General features: G+C 38.8%; 1 protein-coding gene across 7 annotated transcripts in view; it reads left to right on the plus strand.

Moving 5' to 3' along the window:
• slc2a9l2 (solute carrier family 2 member 9, like 2) overlaps positions 1-26,873 on the plus strand; it is a 117,889-nt gene that overhangs the window by 28,268 nt on the left and 62,748 nt on the right. For 3 of the 7 annotated variants that reach the window (XM_085776100.1, XM_085776099.1, XM_085776101.1), the window contains 5 exons: positions 490-591; positions 6,481-6,641; positions 10,924-11,048; positions 12,242-12,387; positions 23,305-23,437. In XM_085776100.1, coding sequence (XP_085632226.1) covers positions 490-591; positions 6,481-6,641; positions 10,924-11,048; positions 12,242-12,387; positions 23,305-23,437 — 667 coding nt within the window. Of the gene's footprint in view, positions 1-486; positions 592-6,480; positions 6,642-10,923; positions 11,049-12,241; positions 12,388-23,304; positions 23,438-26,873 lie in introns of all 7 variants that reach the window. The other 4 variants (XM_085776097.1, XM_085776098.1, XM_085776102.1 and 1 more) reach the window with 2 other exon arrangements.

Below are 26,873 nucleotides of genomic sequence, written 5' to 3' on the forward strand. Positions count from 1 at the left end.
AATAACCCCTATGTCTTTGCAATTCCAATCACCCCTTTTGAAACACATCAGTTGTTTCCTTAGCATATGAATTTTAATAGCTCTTAGTGTACTGTACATTTATAGTGTGCTGTTCATGCTCCACTGCAAGACCTTGGTTAACGGCTGCTTTTATCATTTTCCACCTTTGGTCTGCCGGTGCTCCATGCTCTCACCACCACATATCACACAGAGCGAGTAAATGCCACCGCAAACCTGTCACTGCGTTGTCAGTATTTGTTGTTTAAGTAGTAGCAGAGAGAAGAAGGGCAAAAGTGAAGGGAGTAACCCAGTTTCCTGGCCTAGATACCCGGACCTATGTGAAACGTCCTCTGCTGAATTCCCCTCGGTTTTGGTCTGACCTTGATGTCGATCAGCAGTAATGTGACTGCCGCTGATGAGGCCTCTACAGTAACGTGGGTGTGTTTCTATGACCAGTATTAACCTATGTGTTCTGCTCTCTATCAGCAGCAGCCGGTCACAGCCTGTCTGTTGAGTGCAGCCTTCTTTGGTGCCCTGGGGTCATCTTTCCTTTACGGCTACAACCTCTCCGTGGTCAACGCTCCTGCTCTGGTGAGTCACACTGTTAGGCTGCCTTGCTTAACGCTGCAAGAAATAGATAAAAAGTCACGTTAGGTGGTGTTTCAGAACCAGGTTTACTGTAAATAAAAGTTATACTGTAATAAGTGAAAGTTTGGTGCTGCAGAGACCGATTCATCAACCCTGTCCATTTCATTGTCCAAAATGCACACACCTGAGTTTATAGACACATGGCATAGTTATGCTAAATCCTTAGACTGTAAATAAAGATGTAGCCTCCATGACCATCACCTATAGGTTTCTTAAGATTAGTTTTGAATCGTGGAGCACCAGTGTTCGGTGCATGCTGGTTTGTGACAAGGTTATGGTCAATAGCTTCACAAACCAAAGCAACTTGAAGCCTCTATGAAATTTATAGAGTTCACTCCCCATACAGTTTGTCCAGAAGGAGGAAACCATCTGTGGGGACTATAACTTTTTGTTGTACCAGGCTAATATGTTTGTTTCTCATGTAAAGTCGGGAATTTGAGTCAATGGGGATTGACTCGTTTTTGGAGCCAACCTCAAGTGGCAATATGAAGACCTGCTGTTTAGCTTCGGGTTGCTTTAAGGCCAAACCCAGATGCAGACCCCACAGAGTGATCTGATATTGGACTGTGCAGGGTAACACATTGTCGTTTAATGATACTTTAATCCCACGTGCATACAAACGCAGAGGGGAACTTTTAATCTCAAAAGCGGCATCATAATCACCTCCAAAAGTTATTATTGTGTGCAAATAGTGGAGCTGCTGGAGTCTGATTAACTTTTTATTGTTTAATGTGACCGTATCTGTAGTTTCAGATTGAGGTAAATGTAATTAAGTGAAAGTGAATATGTGTTTACTGGGTATATTGAGGTATTATGTCAAAAAGAAAAAATGAAAGACATCAGCTGGAAGACAATTATATATATTTGATATCTCCTGGACTAGGTATATATTTTCACAGTCTGAATCTTTAACTGATGAAAATGAAATTGCAGTTTTAAAAAGCTTTCATGCACCGGTGCAGTTGCAGAGTGGTGGCACTTTCGGATGAAGGAAAGCATTTTCAGGTCACATTTCTCATTCTGGCCCCATGTTTGTTTAGAGGTAATTAGATGCCCCCATAGGTCATTTAATTAGTATTCAAGCTGTATGACTCTTAGCTCTGCAGTTACCAATACAAGTATAGAAATACAGATAGTTCACTGAAAAAGACTGAGCCTTATTCAGCTCACTTTTTCTGTCTGAAATTCAGATTGATACATTATTTGGTAATTGAGTCTAGTTGAACAAAAGGAAAGAACTACAATACAAAAAAAAGCATTTTGTGTAAAACATAAGAACATTAGATCCTCCATGCTTAATTTGCAACAATTAAATTTAAACAAGGAAAAGACACGTTTCAATGTTTTCCATTCAGCAAAACGGCCCCAAACTTTTCTGCCGCTAAAAGAAAATTTATTGAGGTTTAAAAACTCTTAGTGCAGTTTTATATCCCAGCCCTCAGGCTAATTTTCTCTGATTGTTTTTTTTAAGGGATCAAAATGAAAATAAAGCAGATTTCAGATAAAAAATCATAAATGAAAACAAGAAAATTGGACCAACTTCTCACATAAGAAACCCAAAACTGCTCTCTTCTGGAGTGAAAACATCAGGTCCAAGTAGTGTCAAATGGAGATTGAATTCCTACCACCTCAAATAATTAGCACAAGGGTTTTCAAGAAAAAGAGTCATTCTACTGTTCTTCCTAAATATGTGACATTAGGAGGTTTTATAGTTTAATGATTTAGGTACAAGCTCATATAAGTCAGTGTTTAATGTGTGTTGTCACAGTAACATGACCTGCTGTAACGAAAGAGGGAGGGGATTCTGAATGACACATGTTTGGTTTACAACATGTTATGATGTCAGCTGCTTTCATGTGATGGATAAGAAACTGATCGATTGGGGTTTGTGAGTTAAGGAAACTAGACAACATATTGTTAGTGGTGGTGATTGGTAGGGTGAATTCAGAAAGAAAGAGCCACTGCTGGTTAATGCAGTGCTGCTGAGGAAACAACCATACATTTTCTCATTACTGTAAAGACCATCATCTCCAATTTGCCCTCAACCCATCATCAGGAGCAGGTGCATGAGAGAAAAAAGAAGTCGCCATTAAACCCCTGCTTGTGGTCACAGTCATAAAGAACCAATTCATGTGTCCCCAGCGTCCTCACTGAGAATGTCCATTCTCTTTGGGCCCTGATGTTGTAGCCTAGTCTTTTAATGTTTCTAATAAGGGGCTGGTGATTAGCTCTTAATTTAGAAATAACACAATCATTTCTGTTGCACCTGATGTAGCAGTGCCCAAGTGGTTTAGGGGATTACTTTAGTGAATGACCTCTCAGATGTCCCCCAAATTTCTTAGTAACAACTTTCTCACAGAACAAGATGTTAAAACTTCACAAAGCTATAATTTCTCAAACTATGATGAAACTTTCCTGCAAAGCACTTTCCACCATGATCACAAAACCAAACCTGCATTACGGTAATTTGATTTTGTGTGCTATCAATAGAAGCATAGCCTTTAATTGCTTATAGGCTTCTTTTTTCTACATATTGTTTGCACAAAATTAACTCAATTGCTAATCAACAGCCAGGGAAATGTGAGTTTTCTCTCATTAATGCAGTAGTTCCACATTATGTGCATTATCTCGTGTATGTTGCTTATCCTCCTTCATAGCTTCTGCTCAGCAGGAGCACGGCCTGATCATTAAGCTCGCGCTGACTCCTCTCCCAGCGCTGCAGGCGTCCACCGCCTCCTGTTCTTACTAAATTAAAAAAATAAACCTACGAGCTGCTTCCATCTTCTTTTATGTTTGCCACCTGCTGCAGCATTTAAGGTTCATTAAGGAACTGACCTTATACACCCTACATATCGTAAAATATAGGGTTAACCACAGAAAAAGCAGGCACCATAAACGTTTAAATATCATGCCATTAAGAGCCAATGGTCTGGTTTCTTAAATGTCATGCGAATGAGAAACCTGCCTGGGCATGATTAGATAGGCCTAGTAGATATTTAGACTGCTTTATAGAGTTAGGACAGTTTTATTTTTACTCAGAGCTCAATGTAATGCCACTGCACTGTCAGAAATAAAGACTGACTTAATTTAAACCAAAAACTTGCCACAGCTTACAAGGCTAACTCAGGTTGTATGCTGCATGCAAGCAGCAAACCAGCAGCATGATTCCCGAATTTCCGTACTGTAATTTCCAAGTTTGAACTATGGATCATGGTTTGAAGCTGTCCAATTAATTTTTTAACTCTGAGTTTCTTCCGAGTTGCGAGTTGTCTTGAACGCAGACCAATACCATGGTAATCGGTGCAGACTGCAGCGCATAGAATAGAATAGAGAATAGAGATCATCCCTAGGAGGGAAATTCAAATCAGTAGCTCACACGACAATGACACAAAAAAGAAAGAAAGATGAACACAAAAACATTTTAAGAAGTGTTATATAACACTCTTTCAGTTCTGCAGGTCAGGGAGATGGACATGGCATGGCATAGGCTACCAATGACTTGTGACTTCACTTGGACTTGATCCTTTAAACAACAACAACAACAACTTTGCTCTGGATGATCAAAATGTAGCCTATTGTTTGCTTTCTTTTTAGTCCCATCCCCCACAATTAGGCTACATTGATGATATTATATGATTCACTTAATATTATTTTTAGCCAAAGGTCATATTCATAACCGTAAATTCACTAATCAAACACGACAAAAACATGGTATGTATATTTATATTAGTCCGTTTTTTTAACAGATTAAAAAATAAATAAATAAAAACCTTTGCGCGACGTTTCCTGTTACGAAAACAGCCCGCGACGTGCGCGCGCTGGGCCAGAGATCGTGGCCGCACGAGGAACTGCGTCCTCATGGAAACCTTGCTGTACCAGAGCAACACGGATGCTGAGGTCCAGCTAGAGGGGCTAAACATGAATAACTCGAGGAAGCTAGGCGGCGGTCTGAACTGTTTAGACCTAGGCCGACGAATCACGGTGCTGGGACACCGCCAGTGCCACTGATATTCGCCTATGAGTGACCGCAGCCACGTTCAGCATTGGTAGGTGATTATCCTCCTTCGCCATAGGTGTATGACTGCATCATGGATGTATTCTTATAGATCCATGGAGTGCAGCCTTTACTGCCGTAAAGGGCGTGTATGCGCCGGTAGTGTTTTTGTAATTACGTAGAATTCATCTAGGGGTCGACATAAGTCACACACTTTTGTAGCTAATTCATGCAAAATGCATCCAAGCAGATTTAGTGAAATTCGATGAGAAACAGCCTGTTGCAAATGCAGTCGAGGCATGTAGTTAGGTGATAGGCTATTCTTAATAGGTCTGATAGCTGCATCATCTGTAGCTGGCCGTGGTAGGCTACTGGAGCAAGGTAGAACCTTTACAGTCTATGGGTAGAACCCAAAAAACAACACAGTTCAGCATTTTTGTCTTGGTTGTGGGTCATTGATAAGGTCTGTTTTAAGTTATTACACAGATATATAATTGTACATTTACATACATAAAAAACAGATATTGCACTGTTTTTAGCTTGGCATTATAGACTATCATATAAAAAAAGAGAAGTAACAAAATGTGTTTAAGGAGTAGCAGTGTAATAGGCTACTATTTCAAGTTACTGTAGTGCATGTTTAACCGATTTCCACGATTGTGGAGGATTGCTTTAGTGCAGGGAAGAAGAGGGGTAGGTGAACCCATGACTAACTGAGCTTGGTGTTTTGTTGGTGTGAGCTGTTTGAGCTTGGTGATGAAAAATCTTTAGAAACTAGTGTAACCTGTGACCCACCGTTTCTTTTTTTTCTCCAATAAAGGAAGGAGATATTTGTCTTTTCAGAGCTCTGCCATCACTTTAGCGTCACACGAAAGGCAACTTTTCAATCTAATACAACAAAAAAAACTCTTCCACTTGCAGCTATTTTCTCTGACGTTGTCAAGGACAGCCATATCACTCCTGAGCCACAGAAGACAAAGAAAATTACTTTGCTATGAGTGCCAGCTCTGCTTTTAGCTCCATCAGGAGCATGTCAACACAGTGGCTCAGGCTTTTATCACTACATGGATACTATTTTAAATGCTCTTTTGATGTATAATAATTCAACAGATTTTCATTTCATAATCGTGAGACAGCAAGTGTCATTAAAAATGCAAGACAACAAAAAAAACAAAGCAATATAAAAAAAAACAAGGTAATTTTATTTTTAATGCTTTTGGACTCACACATTAATCTATAAGGACACTTCAATCAAAGCTTGAGTGCTTTGAAACATTTGATGGGAATTTCAAACACAGTATTCATTGACTCATTAGAGGATGTACTTCAATCAATTCATTTTCTTAACCCAGTCACACACTTTGCTCTCTGGGTTTGACTGGCTGTATTTTTACTTTGTGAGTGTCTGCAGTTAAGTACGGTCCATTAAGAGAGTGTTCACACCCCTTACAGTGTTTTTTGCACATTGTGTGATGTTGCAGCCTTAAATAAAAACAAACATTTTCTCTCTTCAATCCACACTCAAAAAATGAAAAAGACTTTATAATTTCCTCATCCGTTAAAAGGGAAAAACCTAATAAACTTATAAGTATTAAGACACTTATTATGAAAAATGAAATTCAGCACAGGTGCTCCTGATCACCTTTGAAATGATGCTGCTTCACCTTAATTGGATCCACCTGTGATCAATTGAGCTGATTGAAACTCACTCTTTATATACATTCTTATTTATATGATGGTTGTTTTTGAATTTCAGTGTTAATTTTTTACCCTTGAGAATCTTGAAAATATGATGCATTTTAAACGTGACTCTCTCCTATGCCTCTCTTGTTTTGCAGTACATTAAAGCTTTCTATAATAAGACATGGATCGAGAGATATGGGGAGCCCATTGGAGCAGAGACAGCCACCCTCCTCTGGTCCATCACAGTGTCCATATTTGCCATCGGAGGGCTTTTCGGCGCACTGTCCGTCTCTTTTATCATCAAAGTGCTTGGAAGGTGAGCTGCTTCATATGTGCTCATAATGATAACATGCATCTCTGCAGAGTGCTGGCCCTGGACCCATATCGTGAAATGAGATGATGGATTCAGCCAGAAAACTTGGGGTTTCACACAGGCTTTAGACTTAACAAAGCTGCACTTTTAGCTGGAGCATGAATGCTAGTGTGTGCCTCTGCTTCAGTTGACAGTACTGGATCAAAATGTGTAGGATAAAGAACCTGTGAAATTGATCAACTGATTTGAAAAATGTAGTCATGAACCAATGTACTGCAGCTAAAATACATTTGGAAATAAAGAGGATTAAGATGGACAATTTAAATAAATCACTTTATTCCCATTTTATACTGGATCAGAATACATTTAGAAATGTATTATTAACTAATATGTATTAATAGTTTTCATCTCTTGAATTGGCAGCAGAAATAATTTTCTGGAAATATTACATTATAGTTGCAAAAAAAATATAATCCATTATTTTTCTGCACTGAATCTGAAGCATGAGTCAGCAAATAGAGAGGTCCAGAGGTTAAATTGACCCTCATGGCCACACAAAACTAGGCAAGACACTGCAATTTTTCCTGTTGTAGTTCAAACTGAAATACTACACATTGTGAGTTTTTTTTTTCGCTGCCTGGCTGGAAGTACAATGCTCCCTCTTCTTTCCTTGTCAGGCTCCAAGTTCTCACCTTCTTTTATTACCTTCTACACTTCCTCTCTTCTTTCTCTGACTGTCTCTTTAATTCACTGTCTGCGACTGTCACCTCAGCAAGAAATGGAGGACGTTACTTGTGCTGTACATGGAAACTTGCCACTGCACAGAACAGGAGAAGACATATTAACTCTTCTCAGGGGAATTTTGTAATTGGGTTTAAAACGACATCCCTCAAATACACAACACAGTCAGACAGGTTTTGATTCAGCTGCCTGGCTGAATATTAGTTTTATAGGTGCTGTTGGATGTGGATAGAGATCAAGGTTTTGATTTAAAAATTTTTAAATGACTTACTCAGATCATCTACTGTAGTAAATCTTCTAGACGTTTTATGTTCTTTCTCCTTGCCTCTTGTCGTGGCCCATTTGGCTTGATTAAGGTTTAATTTAGGCTCAGATCTGGCACTGAAGCTGGAGCTCAGACGGGTGTAAGGCCAGAGGTGGCTGTGTATGAGTAGTGGCTGAGGCATGGCATCATCCTGGACCATGGCTGACCCTCTTGTGGCAGCTATTTGAACTGTAAATGAACTGTGACTCTTTGCAGAGTTAAAGTGGCCAATGTGTCCCGACCGGCACTGGGCCAAACCATTTTATTTTTTTGGCTGCACCGCTAACAGCTGGATGAACAAACAAGTGGACAGTGACAGACAGGTTGTGATGTGGAGCGAGCAGGTACAAACACAGGAACATGGGCAGATAATCTGACAGGTTTAAGCACTGGCAGGGAAAATGGCAATTGTCAACAGGGAGGGAAGCTCAGGTCATTGAACAGATACATCTGACAGTGCAGAGAGTCTGAGGACATGGCTTGGATGGATGGAAAGTGAGAGCCAGTGGCCAAAATAAACAAGGCTGAGGCGGGAACAGTAACAGAGGGGATGTTGGGTCCAGAGCAGAGAACAAGAGAGCACAAATACGAATTGTGACAAATGAGGCAGATTAGCTGTGTTTTTCTCTGTTAAACTAGACATTAATAATGTCTAAAGATATGTCTCATGCCCCCTACTTTAACTTAGATTGATGATGCTTGTGTGCAGTCATGAGTATTTAACATAATTAATTATTTAACAGGAAAATATTTAAAAGGCATTTATGGGGAAAAAAATTGCAGTATATTTAAATGTGTCATATTCCACAGCAGCGTTGGTGGGCGGGGCACAAGGCTTCATCAAAATTTTAATTAGGAAGTTAGTTAGTGAAGGTGCACTTCCAGCCTGTTGAACAATAAAGCAGAGTATTTTTTTTCACATAGTTACGCTGAACTGTTTCCAGATGTGGTCAATCATGATTCACCAGAGAGGAAAACTGCAGGTAGAGGCTTCACCAATGTTTTCCTCTTTAGTGTGCACTTACAGACACTCAGAAGCAGTCGGTGGGTTGCGCTCATTACGTATGAAGAGCTGGAGTTACCCTTCACTTGTCTTGCCAGCTGCTGTGGAGGACCCAGTGTGACACTCATCAGTTGTTTTCCCGTAAAACCTCTCACTTCACTGGAAGGCTTTCTGAATGACACAGCTCGTCCTATAAAGTACCAGCAGTAATGAATGTTGACACAGATGCAAAGCTACTGTGGCCTTGATCTCCCACTGACCACACAGTTGCATGTTGCCTTGTATTTTTATTTTAAAAAATGGCCGAATGTAATCTCTGTTTTTGAGTTGAAAAGTTACAGACATCCATATGTCACCTATTGAGGTGGTTTGACAACATATTCTGCCCTGTGAGATGCAGTCTGGCAGCCAGTTTCAGCTCAGCTGTGTTGTTTTACTGCACTGGTGCAGGACTGCAAAGCCGTACGTCCTGCTGCTCCCTCAGGGACACACCACAGCACAGGGACCTCAGTGCTCTGAAATAATATACGTTCAAACGAATCCAATATCCATTAATGATGAGGATGTCACTGTCGGAGCAGAGAAAGAATTTCGAAGCTTTCATTCTGTGTCATTTAGGGAAATTAAGATGCCCTTAAGATTCACCTTGGATTTCTCAGGTGGTGATCTTCTCTCTGATGATGAGGCTGAAACCCATTATTCATTCTTCCTCCACATCCTCTGCTCCACATCTGTGGGCCAGCTGCTGCTTTTGCAGAATGCATGTGAAAGGTTGAAATTCAGATGTCAGGGAGAAGAGTTGAATATATATTAGTAGATGAGGGCACATGGAGCAATCTAAAAGAGAATCACTTCAAAGGGTGACCAAGTGGTTCATTAAAAGTTTGCCAGCAAAGCTCAGGGAAATGTGCGTTTTTCTTTTCTTTTCTTTTTTTTTAAGTTAAGAAGTTTGAATATTTTAACTGGGGGACATTCTTTGTTGTATACAGATTCTATGAAGGTCAGAGGGGTTACATTTGTTCACAGTGAGAAGTTGAGAACACACATTTATCTCTGTACTAAAGCAAACAATGAAGATTATGACGCTGCTGCTGTTGTGTCTGTGAGTGGATGTGACAAACACTGAAGTGTTTCTTTTGACAGGGTTGAGTGAACAAGCATTCAACTCAGTTCAGACCTGACAGCTCTTGAGACAATCTCAAGTGTGATAAGAGAAGAACAGCCCGACAACAAAAGTGCTGCTACAAATGACACCAAAATCAGCTGGGGAAAAAAAATACTGTTTCCATCAACCTTTACCATTGGATAGTAAAACTCCTCTGTGTCCTCCAACAAATACTAATTTGTATTTCATCCATCACCAATGGACCAATCACATCTTAGCAAACACCAAGAGTTCCTTAAATTGATCTTTCTTACAAAGCTTCCCAACAATCCTCCAACTGTTCTTATCAATCTCCATCTCATTGATACAGGAAAGAACAGGTTTTGGTTTCCACTAATCAGCCCAACACTGATCGTAAATCAATCATACCTATAATCAATTACTGACCGTTTTAGTTTGAAGACAAAACCAATATTTACTTGTTGACTTAAGAGCTCTTCAGTGAATACTGGATGTTTTTGTGAGGTTTGAAGGTTACAAGTCAATGAAAGTGTATGAAAGCCAAACACAAACACCACAGGTTGTTGCTGTTGAGGGGAAACTGTAGATATTGAACTGAAACTGATTTCTTTACTCATTATTTGCAGGTTGTTCTTCATGTTCTGATATGAAATGTGACAAATTGTTACTATGACCATAGAATTAGTCTTGTCTTTGCTGGCTGTTTGAGGGCATCCTATTAATACATTTAGAAATATTATGTTGGTGCTCTGAGCTCGGGAGTGGTGCCTGAAGGCACCATTAGTTTTAGTCTGGTGAGGAGAGGAGGCCCAGATTCAGCCCGGCCGTTCAGGTTCTCTGAAGCAACCATGTTACTGGGCTGACATTTATTTATGTAGTGAAACAGATTTATTTTTCTACTTTGTGCTCTTTGAACTCTTCTACATTATTCTACATTGTTATACATAATGATTCTACATTAAAGCCGCTGTGACCACTCTGACCTCTGCTAGGGATCTTGTTGAAATGCATAACAGGTTGTATAATATGTCCACTATACAGTATATGCTTATATAGTAGACGTTTTGTATTCTTGCAGCACTTTCTAACTATATTTTCCTTTTGACTATAGAAAGGGAACCTTGCTGGTGAATAACAGCTTTGCTATAATAGCTGCATTGCTGCTTTCCCTGGGTGAGATGGCCAAATCATTTGAGATGCTCATCGTCGGCCGCTTCATAATGGGAGTTGACTCTGGTAAGTGTTTCTGTTAACTCAAGCATCACCGAGCAGAATAGAAAGGTCACTGTGACAAAATGCGTTGTCTTCTACCTTGACTATAGAAATAAATAAATAAATAAAGTACAGACATCGGACTGGTTCAAAATTTAGTCTAAATTTATAGGAAAGTACCCGCATTCAAACATGTGGCAGCTTAAACGTCCATGCACATTAGTTAAGATCCCAAAACCTCATTATTTTTAAATAAATGTATTTATCACAACACGGCACACTGCACAACAGCTTTAACAGATCAGTCTTCAAACTATCAAACATACATTTATGTATATGAATTGCTAAACACTGCGTCAAAGATCATGCTAATTTTATCTGCGCTCTAATTTCAAAATAGTTAATGACGACAATCTGAAATACACACAAGTACTGCATACATATCCCTGTCATTTGTGTATTTTGTTGCCTGCAGACACACATTTTAACGAGACGAAACAGTAGATAAACTGTCAGCACACAGCAGAGAAGAGAGAAAGCAAGAAAAAAAAACACATTTGTTTTCCAAGTCACTTTGCATAAAGTGGAGATTTTTTTCGGGAGAAATAAATGGAGCGTGAACCTTACAGGAAGTTTGACATCTTAATACTGAGGTACAGCTCAGTTTTGGTAACAACCTCTCATTACATGTGCTTGACTCTGAATATGCCCAGTTGCAATCAGTGACTCACACTGACAGTCAGAGCAGAGCACCATCCCTTGCTTACATTTTCTAAACCCATAGACTGTAGACTCTAAACCAGTGATCATCAACTGGCGGCCCGCGGGCCGAATCCGGCCCGCCGAACCTTCCAATCCGGCCCGCGACTGAGTTCTAATAGTTAACAAGTAGCTATTATATTTCTCGGTCTCTGTTGGTGTGCACCTGCAAGTCAATGCGCTGGGACACGCAGACACCCTTTAAGTGTTAGTGTGCACCTGTAACTTACGTGCACGTTATTAGTGTTGTTGACCATTTTCGATGCTCAGGTCATATGTATAAGTATCCATGGTGATGCCCCACGGATGGCAATGGAGCATAACCCTAACCCTCAAAAATGTAGCTTGAGGTTTCATCTCATCAGTGTAGGTGTTGGGCTTCTATTTCTGTGCTTCAACGTCTGCATTCGATTGAGTGGCTTGCACATGATCTCACAGCGTTGTTTCCGTCCTGACAGGTATAGCTCTCAGTGCCCTCCCCATGTACCTGGGAGAAATCTCGCCAAGACACATCCGAGGGTCCATCGGCCAGTTCAACTCCATCCTGATCTGCTTGGGGGTGTTCACAGGACAAGTGCTGGGACTGCCTGAGCTGCTGGGCCAGGTCAGTGCTGTTAAAGATCAATAAGACAGAAAATGTTTTTTTTAAGAGACATTCAAAATTGGTGGTTACTATTCCTGGAGTCAGAAAATCTAAATTTGGACAACAAAACGGAGCCTGACTGGAGCTACTGTAATATGAGGTGTGCAAGAGACACGTCCAATAGAATCCTCAGTTGTTGTTTTTTTTTGGCTTTTTGTGGAGAAGATTTATTGTCTTTGTCTGTCTGGAGAGGAGTCATTGATTTTTCTTTTGACCTTAATAAAGTCTTAGTTTGCTGCAGGGCCAATATCCGGCAATCGGGTATATGAGCTGCAATTTAAAGTGCATTTCATTTTGCCTTCAGCATTTGGCCTGTGCAGTTGGTGCAGATGCTATTAGTGGGTAATTTTGTATTGACTCGGTGTTACATGTTGAATTTAAAGCTTTGACTCCTTTAGCAGCGCTAAACATCTATTGTTGCACAGACACTTGTCACTTGTTCCAACCTGCTCCACAAACGTACACTTAAGGGAATAGAATAAGATTAATAATGTCCACAAGTATCTCCAGTGTTTTTCTTCTCCTCGATAATGCAAAAACATGAATTAACATGAAGAATAATGGAAAAACAAGGATAGGATAACAGGTTCTTTCCCTACACCAGAAAATCCATTAAAATAATAGTCCTGAAAATCCAGGTTTTGTAGCTTTTTAGCAAAAAATCACCTTCTTGCCCCTGTTCACCTCAGAGGTTTTCAATGCCTTTCATTAAGTGGGAATCTAAATCTACAAGATTTTTTTTGCTGAGTAACATTTGGGATTATTGTATAAGTACTTATTAATACAAACTTTTGAAGGAAGTCATTTTTGGCTGCACTGCTGGGTCCGTCACATTTCAACCTTAAAAAGGTTCAAAACCAAAACGAAAAAAATCTTTCACAAGACACAACATAGCCTACAAAATGAACTCTGCCTCCAGGGGACAACATCCTCTCATCATTGATTAAAAAGGACATAATATTTGAAAAACAAAATCATTACTGAACAGGATGGTAGAGCTGTAACAGAAGCTTCATCATTGTCCCTGTGTTTCATCGCAGGACAGCTGAACCTTCCTTAATCTCTAATCAACTACCTACAGTGACACACTGACGTCCCTTTTGGTTTCACACCAATTCACACTTGAGTTCCCGTGACTCTGGCAACGCCTGCATTTCTAACACATGAACTTACAAATGACCTCAGCAGCTCTCCTGTGACATTAAGGTGTGAATTAACCGGAGGTCAAAGGCCAGGGACTTTCCATTAGTGGGTATAGAGCTGATGAAGCCTCATGGGTGAATGGCATGGCGTTGCAGTATCATTTCAGCGTGGCATTCAACCACAATCTGTTCTCACATACTGATTTGCCGTCCTATTTCTGCTGGACAAATGAACACTGCAGGCCACCTGACAACGATTTGCCCCTCAGCGACACGCCTTCCTCAGCCACTTGAATAATGAACTCACATTTTTTTTACATTGCACAGTTTGATTGGTTCTTATCTGTCCTTCGTTTCAGCAAGATATCGGCATGAATTCTCTATCACACTTTGTTTACCCTCGAGGAAATGGTATCCAGCCCCCCTAACCTTTGCGCACACCTGACACAAGTTGAGCCGTGTTTACTCGACCCTCTGCTGAGGCATTTTAGTCATGATGATCGTGATCCAAATATGCTATTGATTTTTCATGTGCCTGACTCTCGGTTTATCTTTTTGGGCTTAAAACAGATATTAGCCCAAGGCACACACACTTTGAAACCCCAAAATTCGGTTGTGTAATGTGAACAGAAAGCCAATGATATAACACGTTCCAGTCCTGGCACATATTGCTGACTTAAGCTCACTGCTTACTTTTGGCGCTGTGTTAAAAAATAAATGACTGAATGCAGTCTGCATTTCTCTCACATATCCTTTGGCATAAATTTACTATTATGTAAGGATTAGGGTTAGACCATCTGTTGATATTCTTCTAGGGCAATTAGGCCAAATGTGTTTATAACTGTCAGGTTTAGTTTTCAATACAAATACTATTTATACTTCTACACGGTATCAGTACAGATGGCTAAATATCCCAGTCAAGCCAAACCAAGTGGGTGTCAAACTGACAATAAAAGGAAAATACACAATAAATCTCTGAATACTTGATGCACCTGTCCAATTGCATTAAATTGAGGACTATTAAATTTGTGTACTGTAAAATGAAAGGGAGGATGTTTCATACACCGCTGTTACTGAATCAAATGAAAATGGTAAACTCAGAAAATGCTGACAAATTGCGCCAAGTCATTTATATTCTATCAGTAATAAAAATGATAATTTAATACCGGTATTTGTTGAGAAATCTGAACAGTGAAGCCCAGACAACATAATTACATAGCACACATGTACTGTACCCTCCACTTTCTACTGTAATGGCATGCAATCTTAAGATTCTTTTGAAAAAGCATATATTTAGCTGAACATGTGATTTTCATATTTATTGGTTGGTTACAGACTTTCGTATTTTATAAGGACCATAATGAAATGGGCGTGATCACAGTGGGCAGCTTCTTTCAGTCAGAGCCGTAAACCTGCGGCCTCCTCATCACTACCTGCCTCTAATCTTTGTGCTGTCGACCCATCATCACCCTCGAGTGGGGAAACAAATGGTATGAGACATGAGTCATGGCTCTCTTGCAGATAGCACATTACTGCAAAACTAAATCGGTCTGTGTAATGCATTAACATTCACAACAAATCTGAAGACATGCTTTGATTGATGCTTTTGCTCGAGTTTTGTCAGTAAATTAAGTAGAAACCGTTGGAGGTGTGCAGTAGCTTCAGATTTGACAAATTAATAACTCACTCAAACATCCGTTAGCTTTTTATTATAAAATGACTGGCAATCAAGTCAAAACAAAGAATAGGAGAATTCATGAAGACAAATTGCTTGGCTTTCTCTATAGACTGTAATTGTTTCCACATGATAACATACTTCAAAGCTACCGTCAGGTGGAGTGCATCCACATCCTGTTTTGTTTGGAGCTTATCCTTTACTGTTGCAACATATGTGCACAACACAGTCCTGCACACATCCAGCTGCATGTGCTTTCATTCCAACAATGACGATATAAGCATATTTCATAGCCAGTGAATTTTGGATGAAGCGCCATATTTTCTATAATTCCTATAGGCCCATGCATATCCTGCGCGAAGGCTTGAGCACTGTTGTGCTTAATCTGCCTTCTGTTGGCTTCTTGGTGTCTTTTCCACGGTTTTCTTTTTTCAATGGAAAAGGAAAATATTATGAGTTCGTATACCATGTGTCTTGCTTTGGATTAAAATTGACTGTCACTTTGATGTGTGACTTATGAGTTAATGCTTTAGGAAGTAATTCTTCCTTACAATGTATATTCTAAGAAAAAAAAACAGTTGTGTTTGGATTTCATTGTTTTGTCTTGAACTTTGAATCCTCTCGTTCACGTTATATTCAGATGGTTTTTTTATCGCTATATTTCCACTTTCTCATTCCACTGACATTTCCACATGGGGATAGTGTCAGCAAAACAGATACTCATTTTTAATTTATAAGTATTGGTTTCTCCCATCCATCAATTTGGCCTGTAGACCACCTTTATAAATATCATATGGAGCTGTAAGTATTCATGCAGCCGTTCTTATGTATTCACATCACCTCTGTCCTTGCCATTTGACAGGAGAGTCACAGACATATGTGACATATCTGATGATAATGTCACTGTGGTCTTTACTGGCCTTTGGATATGAGACACAAACAGGTTTCCTCTCACTGGAGGCTCCTGTTAATAGGAGCCGGTCTACGATGTCACTTGTTGTGCGATGTGAAATGGTGATAAGCTTTGACAAATGATAATTACTCCAACCTTCATTCTCAGCCTCTGACCTTGTCCCAGTAGGGAAATGTGTTTATTCCAGCATTACAGCAGGAGCAGGCTTTTAGCCAGTCTGTCACTGAACTCCCCCGAGACACTAAACTCATCAGTATGCCTTGAACACGGCTCACACCAGTAAGGTTACATTCAGTGGCCCTTGTCTGTACTCTATAGCCTCCATCACACCTGACCAGCGCTTGAGAGGGATGTATAGATGGAGAATCCAAACAATTATCTCTTTCAACTCCAGAATGTATTAGAGTCAGATCCCTATATCCAACTTTGTTTGATATGGATAAGTGGTAATGTTGGTCACAATTAAATACATAATTGCCTAATTATGTCATTTTGATGAGCATCTAATGACTTTAGCATCATGGATTTAGTTGCAAATCCTAAAGGCAAACAGAAATGCAGTTTTTGTTTATATGTCCCAGTGTTGAAAGGGGACATATTATGGAAATATCACTTTAACATACAGTATATTTGGGTGTTTGTCTTGCCTTCTGGCTCCCAAATTGAGTGAACTGACAAAAAAGCTGTTCCCTCAGTTGTCTTCTAGTGATGTAACAAGGATTCAAATTTGCATAATACCACCCTTACCTGGGACCGGTGTTTTGGCACAGACATGACTTTTTAAGACACCTGGGAACTATTTTAGTTTGTGGAAAGGGGGCATAATATGTCTCCTTTAATGCCAATATACAGTATGGCTCTTATCCTGTAATCAGGGTTCCTACACATTTGAAATTTCCAAATTCCATACTTTTTCCAGACCCTAATTTCCAGACTTCTCGGTAAAAAAAAAAATCAAATAATTTGTGATATTTAAGTAAATAGACGTGCATAATATAAAAAAAAAGCATGCAATTTATCATTTGTTTTCATTATTCTGAATGGGTATGCCATTATGCAACCAAATAATCTCCAGGAGATTTTAGCTACAGTAGATACAATAGTGCATACACAATAATTAACCCAAATAACTTCAGATAAGACCAAACCAAGATAAGATAAATAAAATAAATATATTTCCATACAATAGTTTCCATTTTCCATACTTTTAAAGACCTGGAAATGTATAAAATCAAATTCCATACTTTTCCATACTTTCCATACTTGCGTAGGAACCCTGTGTAATAAGATGTGTATTATTAAACTATGTTCAGGCTTATACTATAATAGTGGCATAAAATGATGAGAAAAAGACAATTAAATTCTTAATCGGCAATTATTTGTATGGCAATTAATCATCAACTAAAATTTAATGACTGTTGATTCATGTGCCAGTTGGTCAGTGTTGTTTGTCTTTTGTTATTCCTCAGCCTCCATCAGTTAGTTTACTTGCCATAAGTAGTTGCTTAACTGCTAAATAACTAAACTAAATAACTGCTAATAAAAGTCTGTTTATTTATCTATTAATAATACATTCAATTGAAGTAGTTTACTGTACACCGATTCTTTGGAAGTGTTCCTTCACTCCCCTGTAGTGGTACTGTAGGAGTACCATCACTCAGTCAGTCAGGGGTATTCATGATTACAGGGCTGCCCCTGCTGTTGTGGTCCAGCCACTGTAGCGCTACACATTTTACACTGTGGTGTAATTCATCTCCACCTGAGTGTTTGCAGTCTAACGGTACAGTACAATACAAACACCTCATGACTGGCTGAGTGAGCAGTTTTACTTACTTGCATGTCTTTTGGCTCTATATGTAATTGAAATATAAAGTTGTACCTGACTTGAACCGAAAGGCTGTAGGAAGCCCGTGGTCATATTTTCTTTATGCAAGTTATTATGCCATGTTTTGTTTTCCCTTCCAGGGAAATGTAAATCTCACACAGAATAGTAGCTCTCCTCAAAATATAAGGTGGACGGCTTTCATGTTTTTAAGAATGGGACAACACCCACCTTCAAGACCCAATAGTCAAACTGCTCTTCAAAGAGGATATCAGAGAAAGAGGCTTACAGAGAAGGTGACACTCATTACTAACAGCTACAGGCAGGGGGATGATGGGCTTTTCTTCTGATCCTGGTATTCCAGCGGCTGAGATTCTGGTGACGTGAGGTTTTTACCAATAGGGTTTTCATTTTTAGAGAATGTAATGTGGAAATGGGGCCGTGTTTATCTTATTCACAGATACAAAAACTCCAGATATGTTTTTTTTATCTAATGGTCAGGCTAATGGGCCGTGACTAGAATAAAAGTATGAAGGGGAAAAACGGTTATTTTCCCCCCTCGCTCAGTTAGATACCTGAGGGGGAACCATCTTCATACTTTTAGGAGTTTAATAGTCTGAGATGTAATACGTTATTGAACCGATAAGAAATGCCTTCAAAGTCAGGTAACTCACAAGTTTCTGTCCTGTGTTACTCGGGTGAGTGACAGTCCATTAAATTCAGTTGTCCACTATAGATTTTTTGATATACAGTATTATTATAATATTAACATTAAAAAATGTGATCCATATGATTTTTCTGTTACCTCTATCTCCCACCATCTCCCCTTTTTTGTTATATAGTGGAATTCTTGCAACAGCGATTCATGAAATCCACATATTCCTTTGTTTTGTTCTTCTCTACCTTAGACAATAAAGATGTGTTGCATCTTTTTGTCTTTTGTTCAGTCCCAAATGCCAGTGTGCACACTCCAACCTCTGCATTCTCACCAGAGATAATTGGAAAAACGACGAGGCTGTTGGAATGCAGCAATAAACCATTACTGTAATCGAGTGTCACTCTAAGTCATGGACGGGCCTTAGGAGCTGAGACTTCTTTCATCATCAGATGATTGGCTCAGAGCTAAACTCAACCAGGTTCCCTCGGTACAAAATGATACAGGCAGACACAATAAGATGAGCATTTAGTTTGGAGTACAGACAACACTGTGTGTGTGTGTGGTCCATGTCCTGAACCACATACTTGATACTTGTGTGTGTCCTCATGTTGTTTGGAGCTGAATTTGTTCACACACTCACATTAAAGGGACTTTTCTCCTTACGGGGACAAAAAGCAAGTCCCCATTATGTAAATCATACAATTTTCATGTGAAGATGTGTTTTGAGGGTAAATTAAGGTGTGTGTGTCTGTTTGCACATTTGATTTTTTTTGCTAAATCACTTATTCTTTTCCAAGTTGTTAAGAAGTTGTACTGTATGTGAATGTAGGATTTTGCCAGCACTGCCTCCTCCCTCTGTTTGTATTACAGTACATGTCGTCCATGCTGTAAACATCCTATGATTAATCTTTTAATTTAATTTTAGCTAGAATGGCTGTAAGAAAAAAAAGATTTGTGAGTGTGTTCCATGTTAGCAATCAGTGCAACATTGGAGAAGACAATTATATGGATAATAAAAAATGATTTCTTCCACATAACACAGAGGACAGAAATCAATGCTCAGAACATGAATTAGATTCTTTGTCTGTCAGAGCAGCCTGTGAAGAGTCTAATCTGAACACCCACTCTCATCTCCAGCTGTGATAAGACCCACAGCTCAGCGTCGGTGAGACCTTGGGATTGTGCAGAATGCTTACATTTACGCGGCACACATTGGATTTAGTGCACGGAGGATCATGGTGCAGAGTTGGACTGTTCCCAGTGTAGATAAGCCTGTTTTACCAATTACAGGCTAAAAGGCATATATATTTTCCATAATTGTAGAAGAATCTCTAACCCAGAAACGTATGTAAGTCAGCTCAAAACTTCAAGGTAACTAGGTAATGAGTGAAGTGATACTCATCTCTTTCCATTCTCATTTTTTTTAACCATTTGCTTAATATCCATGTAAATTAGATTCCTCAGTGAGATGTGCTAATTCAGACACTTTTTTCTGATATAAAAAGACTTTGATGCAATATTGATCTAGAAAATGGCATTTTTAGAGTTGAGTAATGAATATGGAGGTCTACAGTAAATCAGTAAATACTTTAAGTAGTAAATAATACCCTAACCCTAGCCACATAGGCTATCAGAGCACAGGGCAAGGTGAACGAAGACTGAATTTCCATTGTAACATGTAAATATGGAATAATTTACAGCTTTACGGGGGAAAAAAAGAGTCATTAAAGGATAATTAATGGCATTATTTAAAAAAAACGTTTTACAGTCTCACATAAAAATCACTTTGTGAAGGTTAAAAAACTGAAACAGAGTTTTTATGAGTTGGCTGACATTTCTCTCTGAAGGGCACCTCTCACTCCCAGTCTCTGCATAACTACGTAGAAATATTCCCATCCCGTTTGCTAACATGAAATCATTAACACCAGATTTGTTACAGAGATTGAGCTCTGCTATCTTTCCTCGGAGGAATAGTTTATATAAGTGGACAGATGTGATGGAAGTCCTGTGAGCTGCAGAGATCCAGTGTATCTGTGCTACTTGGAGAAAACCTGTACTTAGTGACTTTGTGACACTAAGGTTAGGGCTGTTAACACCTTCCATGTTACATTTAATTTATCCTCTAGTCTACTCCATGCTCTGACCCTGGTTGTTATGGAAACTGATGTTGGGACCTGGCCAATTGAATGCCACGTCTTTTCTTTGCCATCTTGGAATCGAACAACTGTTGCAGCCTAATCGAAGTCCCACATCTTTTCAGAGGCTGTGTTTAAAGCTTGGTGGCACCACAGCAGTGAGAGTTTGTCCCATTTCAAAGGACTTATTATTTTCCTGGGCAACAAAAGCTCCAACAAGTGAATCCTTCATGGCTCAACCTATCCCAAGATTCATTTTGTGCCGATAATGAAAATGATACGGCAGCAAACGAGGTCCGTCAGGGAGCCAGAGGAGTACACTTTTAAATGTAGTTATTGGATTTCAGCCTCAGTTGAACAGCAGAACACCACAACTGCTAGAAAAGAACAGCCTCAGAAGTTGTGTGTTGTCCAGACTGTTTGATTTTGGTTCAGTCTTCACGGTCTATGAAGAAAATTACAAGCACATGGAAAGCCTTCATCTGAACATAAAACATGTTAATAGCATGTAAAATGAGATGGAATAATAATAGATATAAGTATCTAATTAGAGATCCTGTATGTTTTCCCTATTTAACCATTAGGATTTTTCTGGGTCTTTGTGTTAACGTGTGTAACTGTGTGTCACACACCATTAACAATGACTGTGTGATGTCAGGTCAGTGGCCTTTACTGATCCTCCCACTGCTCTCATCTTTAATAACAAGCCGAGAGAGATTGTCACGTTTGCCCGATTTCTTCTTTCAGTACATCCAAGAAATGTTTTGCAATCAATCCATTACAGTGAAGTGATATGCTAAAGATATCTCGTACTGATCCAGCCCATATTATAGCTTAAATGTTCTTAATGGAGCTGAACATGCCCAGCTGAGAAATCCATTCATAAAATGATGTTTCTCTTTTTCCTGTCTTCCAGTCCATTACTCTGGTCTGGTGCAACAGTCTGCCACAAGGACTGAAATCTAAATTATCCTTCAAAAGATCACAACTGCAAATACTGTAGCTATATGTATATTTGTGGACTTTCCCCCAGTAGAGTTGTACCAGAGAGCATTCCCAGATGCCGAGAGCATTGAAGGTATTTGATATTCATCCCAATCTCCATCTGTAAACGACGTGCACCCCAGATCCATGGCCTATATCTTCTCTATCTCTAAGGGCTTCAAATTTGAGTTGGGATAAATAATTGAACAGGTTTCATGTCCTGTACAAAATACACTTGTAATTATGACAATTTAAATCAGATTATTGGGGTAATGTTTATGCTGCTTTCAAAATCCATAGATGTTGACATAAAATCTCCTAGACATGAAACTTTTCAATCAACCCAAACTTTCAAAAGAATTTTTTTTTCTCTGTCCTCAATGCAGGTATTGGATTGTATATTAAGATGTGCATTACTCTTTGGATGTGATATAACAGGGACTTTGGTAAAAAAGTAAAGGTAAAAAAAAAGTCTAAGGGCTGATTGATCAACAGCAGATAGGGTGGTAACTCCTCTCACATTAATACCACAGGGGATCATGCATCTTGCTTATGAGTGTCAATTTTGATATCTGTCTAGGTGAGAAAACATAATCAATTTCAACAGTTTTAGATTAGATTAGATTAGATTAGATTATACTTTATTATCAGATCACTCTGAAATTTGTCTTGCGTCCCTGTTTATTTCCTGGGGGAAATGGGTCCACCGTTTGGTATTCAAAGTTGTTGTTGTTGTTGCTGTTGACTGTCAATCAGTATATTCAAGAAAAAGCTGGGTTGGACCTGAGTGGATGATTATAAAGTATTGTGTGTATATAGCATACATAGTGAATGCCAAACTGTAATGGCTGAAATGTTTGTTTTGAATGAGGCCAGACGTTGAGTAGCAGCTGTATTTTCCAGGAATGATGATTTAAAATCCAAAGTTATTTAAACTTCACTCTTTGCTGTTGTCAGCTATGTTTTTAAAAGGTGTCTATAGAAAGGGCCATATTTAAAACAGCTTCCCTTAATCTACCAATCTTTGATAGATTTTTAGATACATATTAATGTAAACGTACTTTAAATTAATCTACATTTTTTAACTATCTAACAAGAATTGTTCATTAATTATAAGGAAGGAGCCAAAAATCTAAAATCACAACACATTTACAGTCCTATTGTTATTCATCTGTTAGGCTGGATTGTTTTCCCCCTTTTTTTTAATTGCTCAACTAGTCCAAAATTTGTAATTTGCTTTTTTAATTGGCAACATTGTCTGATAACCAATTATCACAAACAGCCAGCCTGCATTTAACTTGAACTTATTTTGCTCAAGGAGATATATGCATGAAGAAATGTATACCATGAAGACCATGGGCCTTATAATGGGTTTTCATATCATAAACATTTCCATAAGCTTATAGTCTGTTTATTGTATTTAAATAATAATCGTGTCACTGCTGGAACATGATGAAGCGTTATACAACAGCTGTAAAATAGATTGGTCTCTTAACTTCTCTCTGTCTGAGGCTTTGATCTAGTTCTTTTGTTGATGTTTTGACGTCAGGAGTCCAGGTGGAACTTCCTGTTTACCTTCCTGGCGGTGCCTGCATTACTTCAGCTCTGTGTGCTGCCCTTCCTCCCCGAGAGTCCTCGCTACCTGCTGATGGAGAAGAGGAATGAGGCTGAAGCAGAAAAAGGTAAGAAACATAACACTGAGTTTCACTGACATATATAGTCTGCAACTGCCACACTTAGCTCTGATGTGTCAAATTTGTGCTTGTTACATTTTCCACTCACATCCACACACGTCTGGAGTTTGATAAAATGATTCCACAGTGATAAGAGTGTTGCTGTGCCATTTTGCACAAAATACCATATTATATCCACACTGCATTGATAGAAGTGTTTATCAAATCCAGAGACTCCACTCACGCTCCATGGCTTGCCCATTGTGGAGATTTATGGCTTTTACAGAAGATATTTGATGTCCTTGCCTCCAGTTTCACAACTGAACTTCAATGTGCAAAACTCTTTACGGGTACAGCTGCTACTTTTTCAAATCCGTCCTAAAACACTGAAGTTTTTTAGGAAGTTTTACTCATTCAAACTGTTTTGTGCAAGATATTATGTCAACATAAGGTCGTATCACAGGGGCTAAAAAAAACAACCTGTGTTGTTAGGTTGGTGTACTTATTGATAAAGATTCATATTCTACACTCAATCATACTAAATATTCAAAAGCTTTACTTTTGAATACTTTTCTTTTGAATAGCCTACTTTTTTGCCATCTATATGTGCTTTTATTTGCATTTGACAAATGGCTCGATTAAAGATGACTGCATACTATGAATGAACCAATTCAGTAATGAATGCTAATATACACTCGTCACTCGATGACTTGGTGAAAAAACCTTTAACACTTGATAATTATTGGGAAAGGTCTGAAGCATCTTTTATTCTATGATTCCTCAGCAGATGTATAGATGTACATATATTTTATGTACATATATGTCCTTTGTCAATGCAGTTACATAATTATGACTCATACCTTGTTTTAGCGACTTTTTGCGACAGTTTATAGGAAAAATGTGAATTGATATAGACCTGTGCTTTAAACTCTCAAATAATGTACCGTATATGCATTCTCATTAGTTTTTTAAAGTTTCAGAGACTGTATACGAAAAACTATAGCGTGATCTAGTCAAATGTTAAAAAGCAAAGGCATAAAACAGCATGGGGTAGAGGCATAGCTCAAAGTGCATGTGTTAACGAAGCATGTAGAAAAATGTGATGTCAGAAATGACTTTGATCAGATTTTCTCTGGGGTGTCTGGGGCTCTTTGATGTCTATGTCCATACATTATAGATGGGTTCTCTCCGAAGGATTAGTTCTTGTGTTCTATGTAGAATAAAACATCCTGTTTGTTTCTGAGCTAGAAGTTCAACAAGGCCCCACCGTCAGGCAACTTTTGATTGGCTATTCATTCTTCAGCAACATCGATTTTAGCAGAAATCCTGGACATATCAGTTTGAAAAACTTTTTACTTTCACTAAAAGTGATGCCTCCAGAACACATGTAATGTGCAATATACTGTAGTAGAAGGGCTTGTCAACAGTCAGACTGCGTTAACAGAGAGAAAACAATCAGGGTCTGATTATAAATTTGAAACCACTACATATGGTACAGTATGTATCACGTTGTAATAGCTTAATGGAGTCTGTTGTCCTGTCTGATTCATTTTGAAGATAATAACCTATTAAAAATATTTGATAGGAACAAACTACAAGAAGAATAATACATTATGCTCACAGGTGTCCTCTTTAAATCAGATTTCAGCATAACACACACCAGTAAGAATTCATGAGGTACAACTTAATTGCTGGAGGGACATTTCTCTCCAGTACAAGGCAGGAAATGTACAGTAGAAGCAGTAAATTCCTTACGGAAGAGCCTTTGTATCTGTTTTAAAAACACATACAGGAGCTCTGAGTGGCTTTAAAATACTATGATGCCTCAGAAATCCTGAAATATGTTAATCTGGCATGATATCCTGAGCATGTACATCTACAGTAACTGCATGTGGCATGTTTATTTTTCACATGATGACATTTTAAACTTTCAGTTCTAAAATATTTAAATGCATTTAATAATTAACAGTTATATCCCATCTATGTTGTGTTGTGTCATCAACATGTGACTGAGTTTTGGATATCATTATTAATCTTACATGGAAATTGTAAAGTTTCACCAGCCACTCAGCAGTGTTGATAGATCCAAATCATGAATATGCACTGTACTCTGATGTTCTCCGATACACTGTCCAACGAGTTGGGTGGAAAGAGCCACACTCCAGTTAAAGGTCCACAAACTCTACCTAATCCCAAATAACGTGAACTTTATCAATTTAAATCCAAAGGCTCATGGATAAAATGTCAGTATCCACATATACTGTACATGTTATAATAAGTGTAAATGGGGGCTTAATGTCCTAACCAACTAATCTCACATAGCCAAGTCAGTCACCACAGTTCTCTATCAGCTCTTAACTTGTGTGTGACACATACTTTAGAAGACTTTGCAACATTTCTTCAATCCAGAGTGTCTCAGTGGGCTCTGTGCCTATGAACTGGTTTAACATGCTGTCAGTGGAAAAATACAGTGTGTTTCAGTTTTGAAGAATCATTGTACGCTGATCTCTGATAGGAATTTTATTTCTATTGTGGAGTTCAACGGTTTCTGAAAGTATTCTCAAGGTACAAATTTTTTTCATCCGAAATTGCCACACGTTGAACAGCAGCATGTCGACATGTGTTGATCATGTTTATACACCGATTCCGAAACTTTTGTCCATCATTAAAGGTGAGAGTTCGATTTTCTGCATTTTTTGCATTTGTGAAAATGCTTTCTGACCACTCACATCAGTGTTTCGAGGCTGTTAGATCCCGCTGAGCTGCCTGTGTGTGTGTGTGTGCGTGTGCGTGTGTGCCGGCTGCTGTTCAGGATCATGGAAATTGGTCGTCTTCTTTTTAATGTGTGTGGCTCCAGTAGAGCTAATAATCAAACTGGACCACTGACATCCTAAAATAAACTGTTGAAGTGATCATGATACTGTAATTCCACAGCTCATTTACAAGCAGGTCCCCTCGCTCTTGGCGTCTTTTTATTTCTCGACAAGTTAGAGGACCACAAAATCATCCTCACTGCGTGACGACTTTTGTCTCCCTGTCTGAAGATTGAAACAGAATATAAAAACGCATCGGACTCAGTATGCAAGGGGTCTGTGCGTAACAATTTTTTGTCAGGTGACGGATTAAAAAAACACATACTAAAAAAACTCAGTGTGCAAAGGCCTTTACACGTATTGTGGAGTTCAACTGTGAATGTAACACACACAAGGTGCTTAACTGAAGTCATGGTACTGTGAATGTGAACAAATCAGCATTTTTATAGAGTGACTCAGACCTTCAGTTGTTGTTGCCTGTAGGACAGAGTTTTACAAACTTTGTTGCTGATTAATGCCGTTGAAGATGAAGGTCTCTAATGGCATCTCTTTAAATGTATTCATTGCAGTTAGTTGTCAATTTTAATTGTTAGAGGTGTTGAAATTTAAGGACGGTGTTTGTGCTTCTCTTG

The sequence above is a fragment of the Trachurus japonicus genome, chromosome 5 (genome assembly GCF_045865225.1).
Source record: "Trachurus japonicus isolate A0001 chromosome 5, Traja_1.0".
NCBI lineage: Eukaryota > Metazoa > Chordata > Actinopteri > Carangiformes > Carangidae > Trachurus > Trachurus japonicus.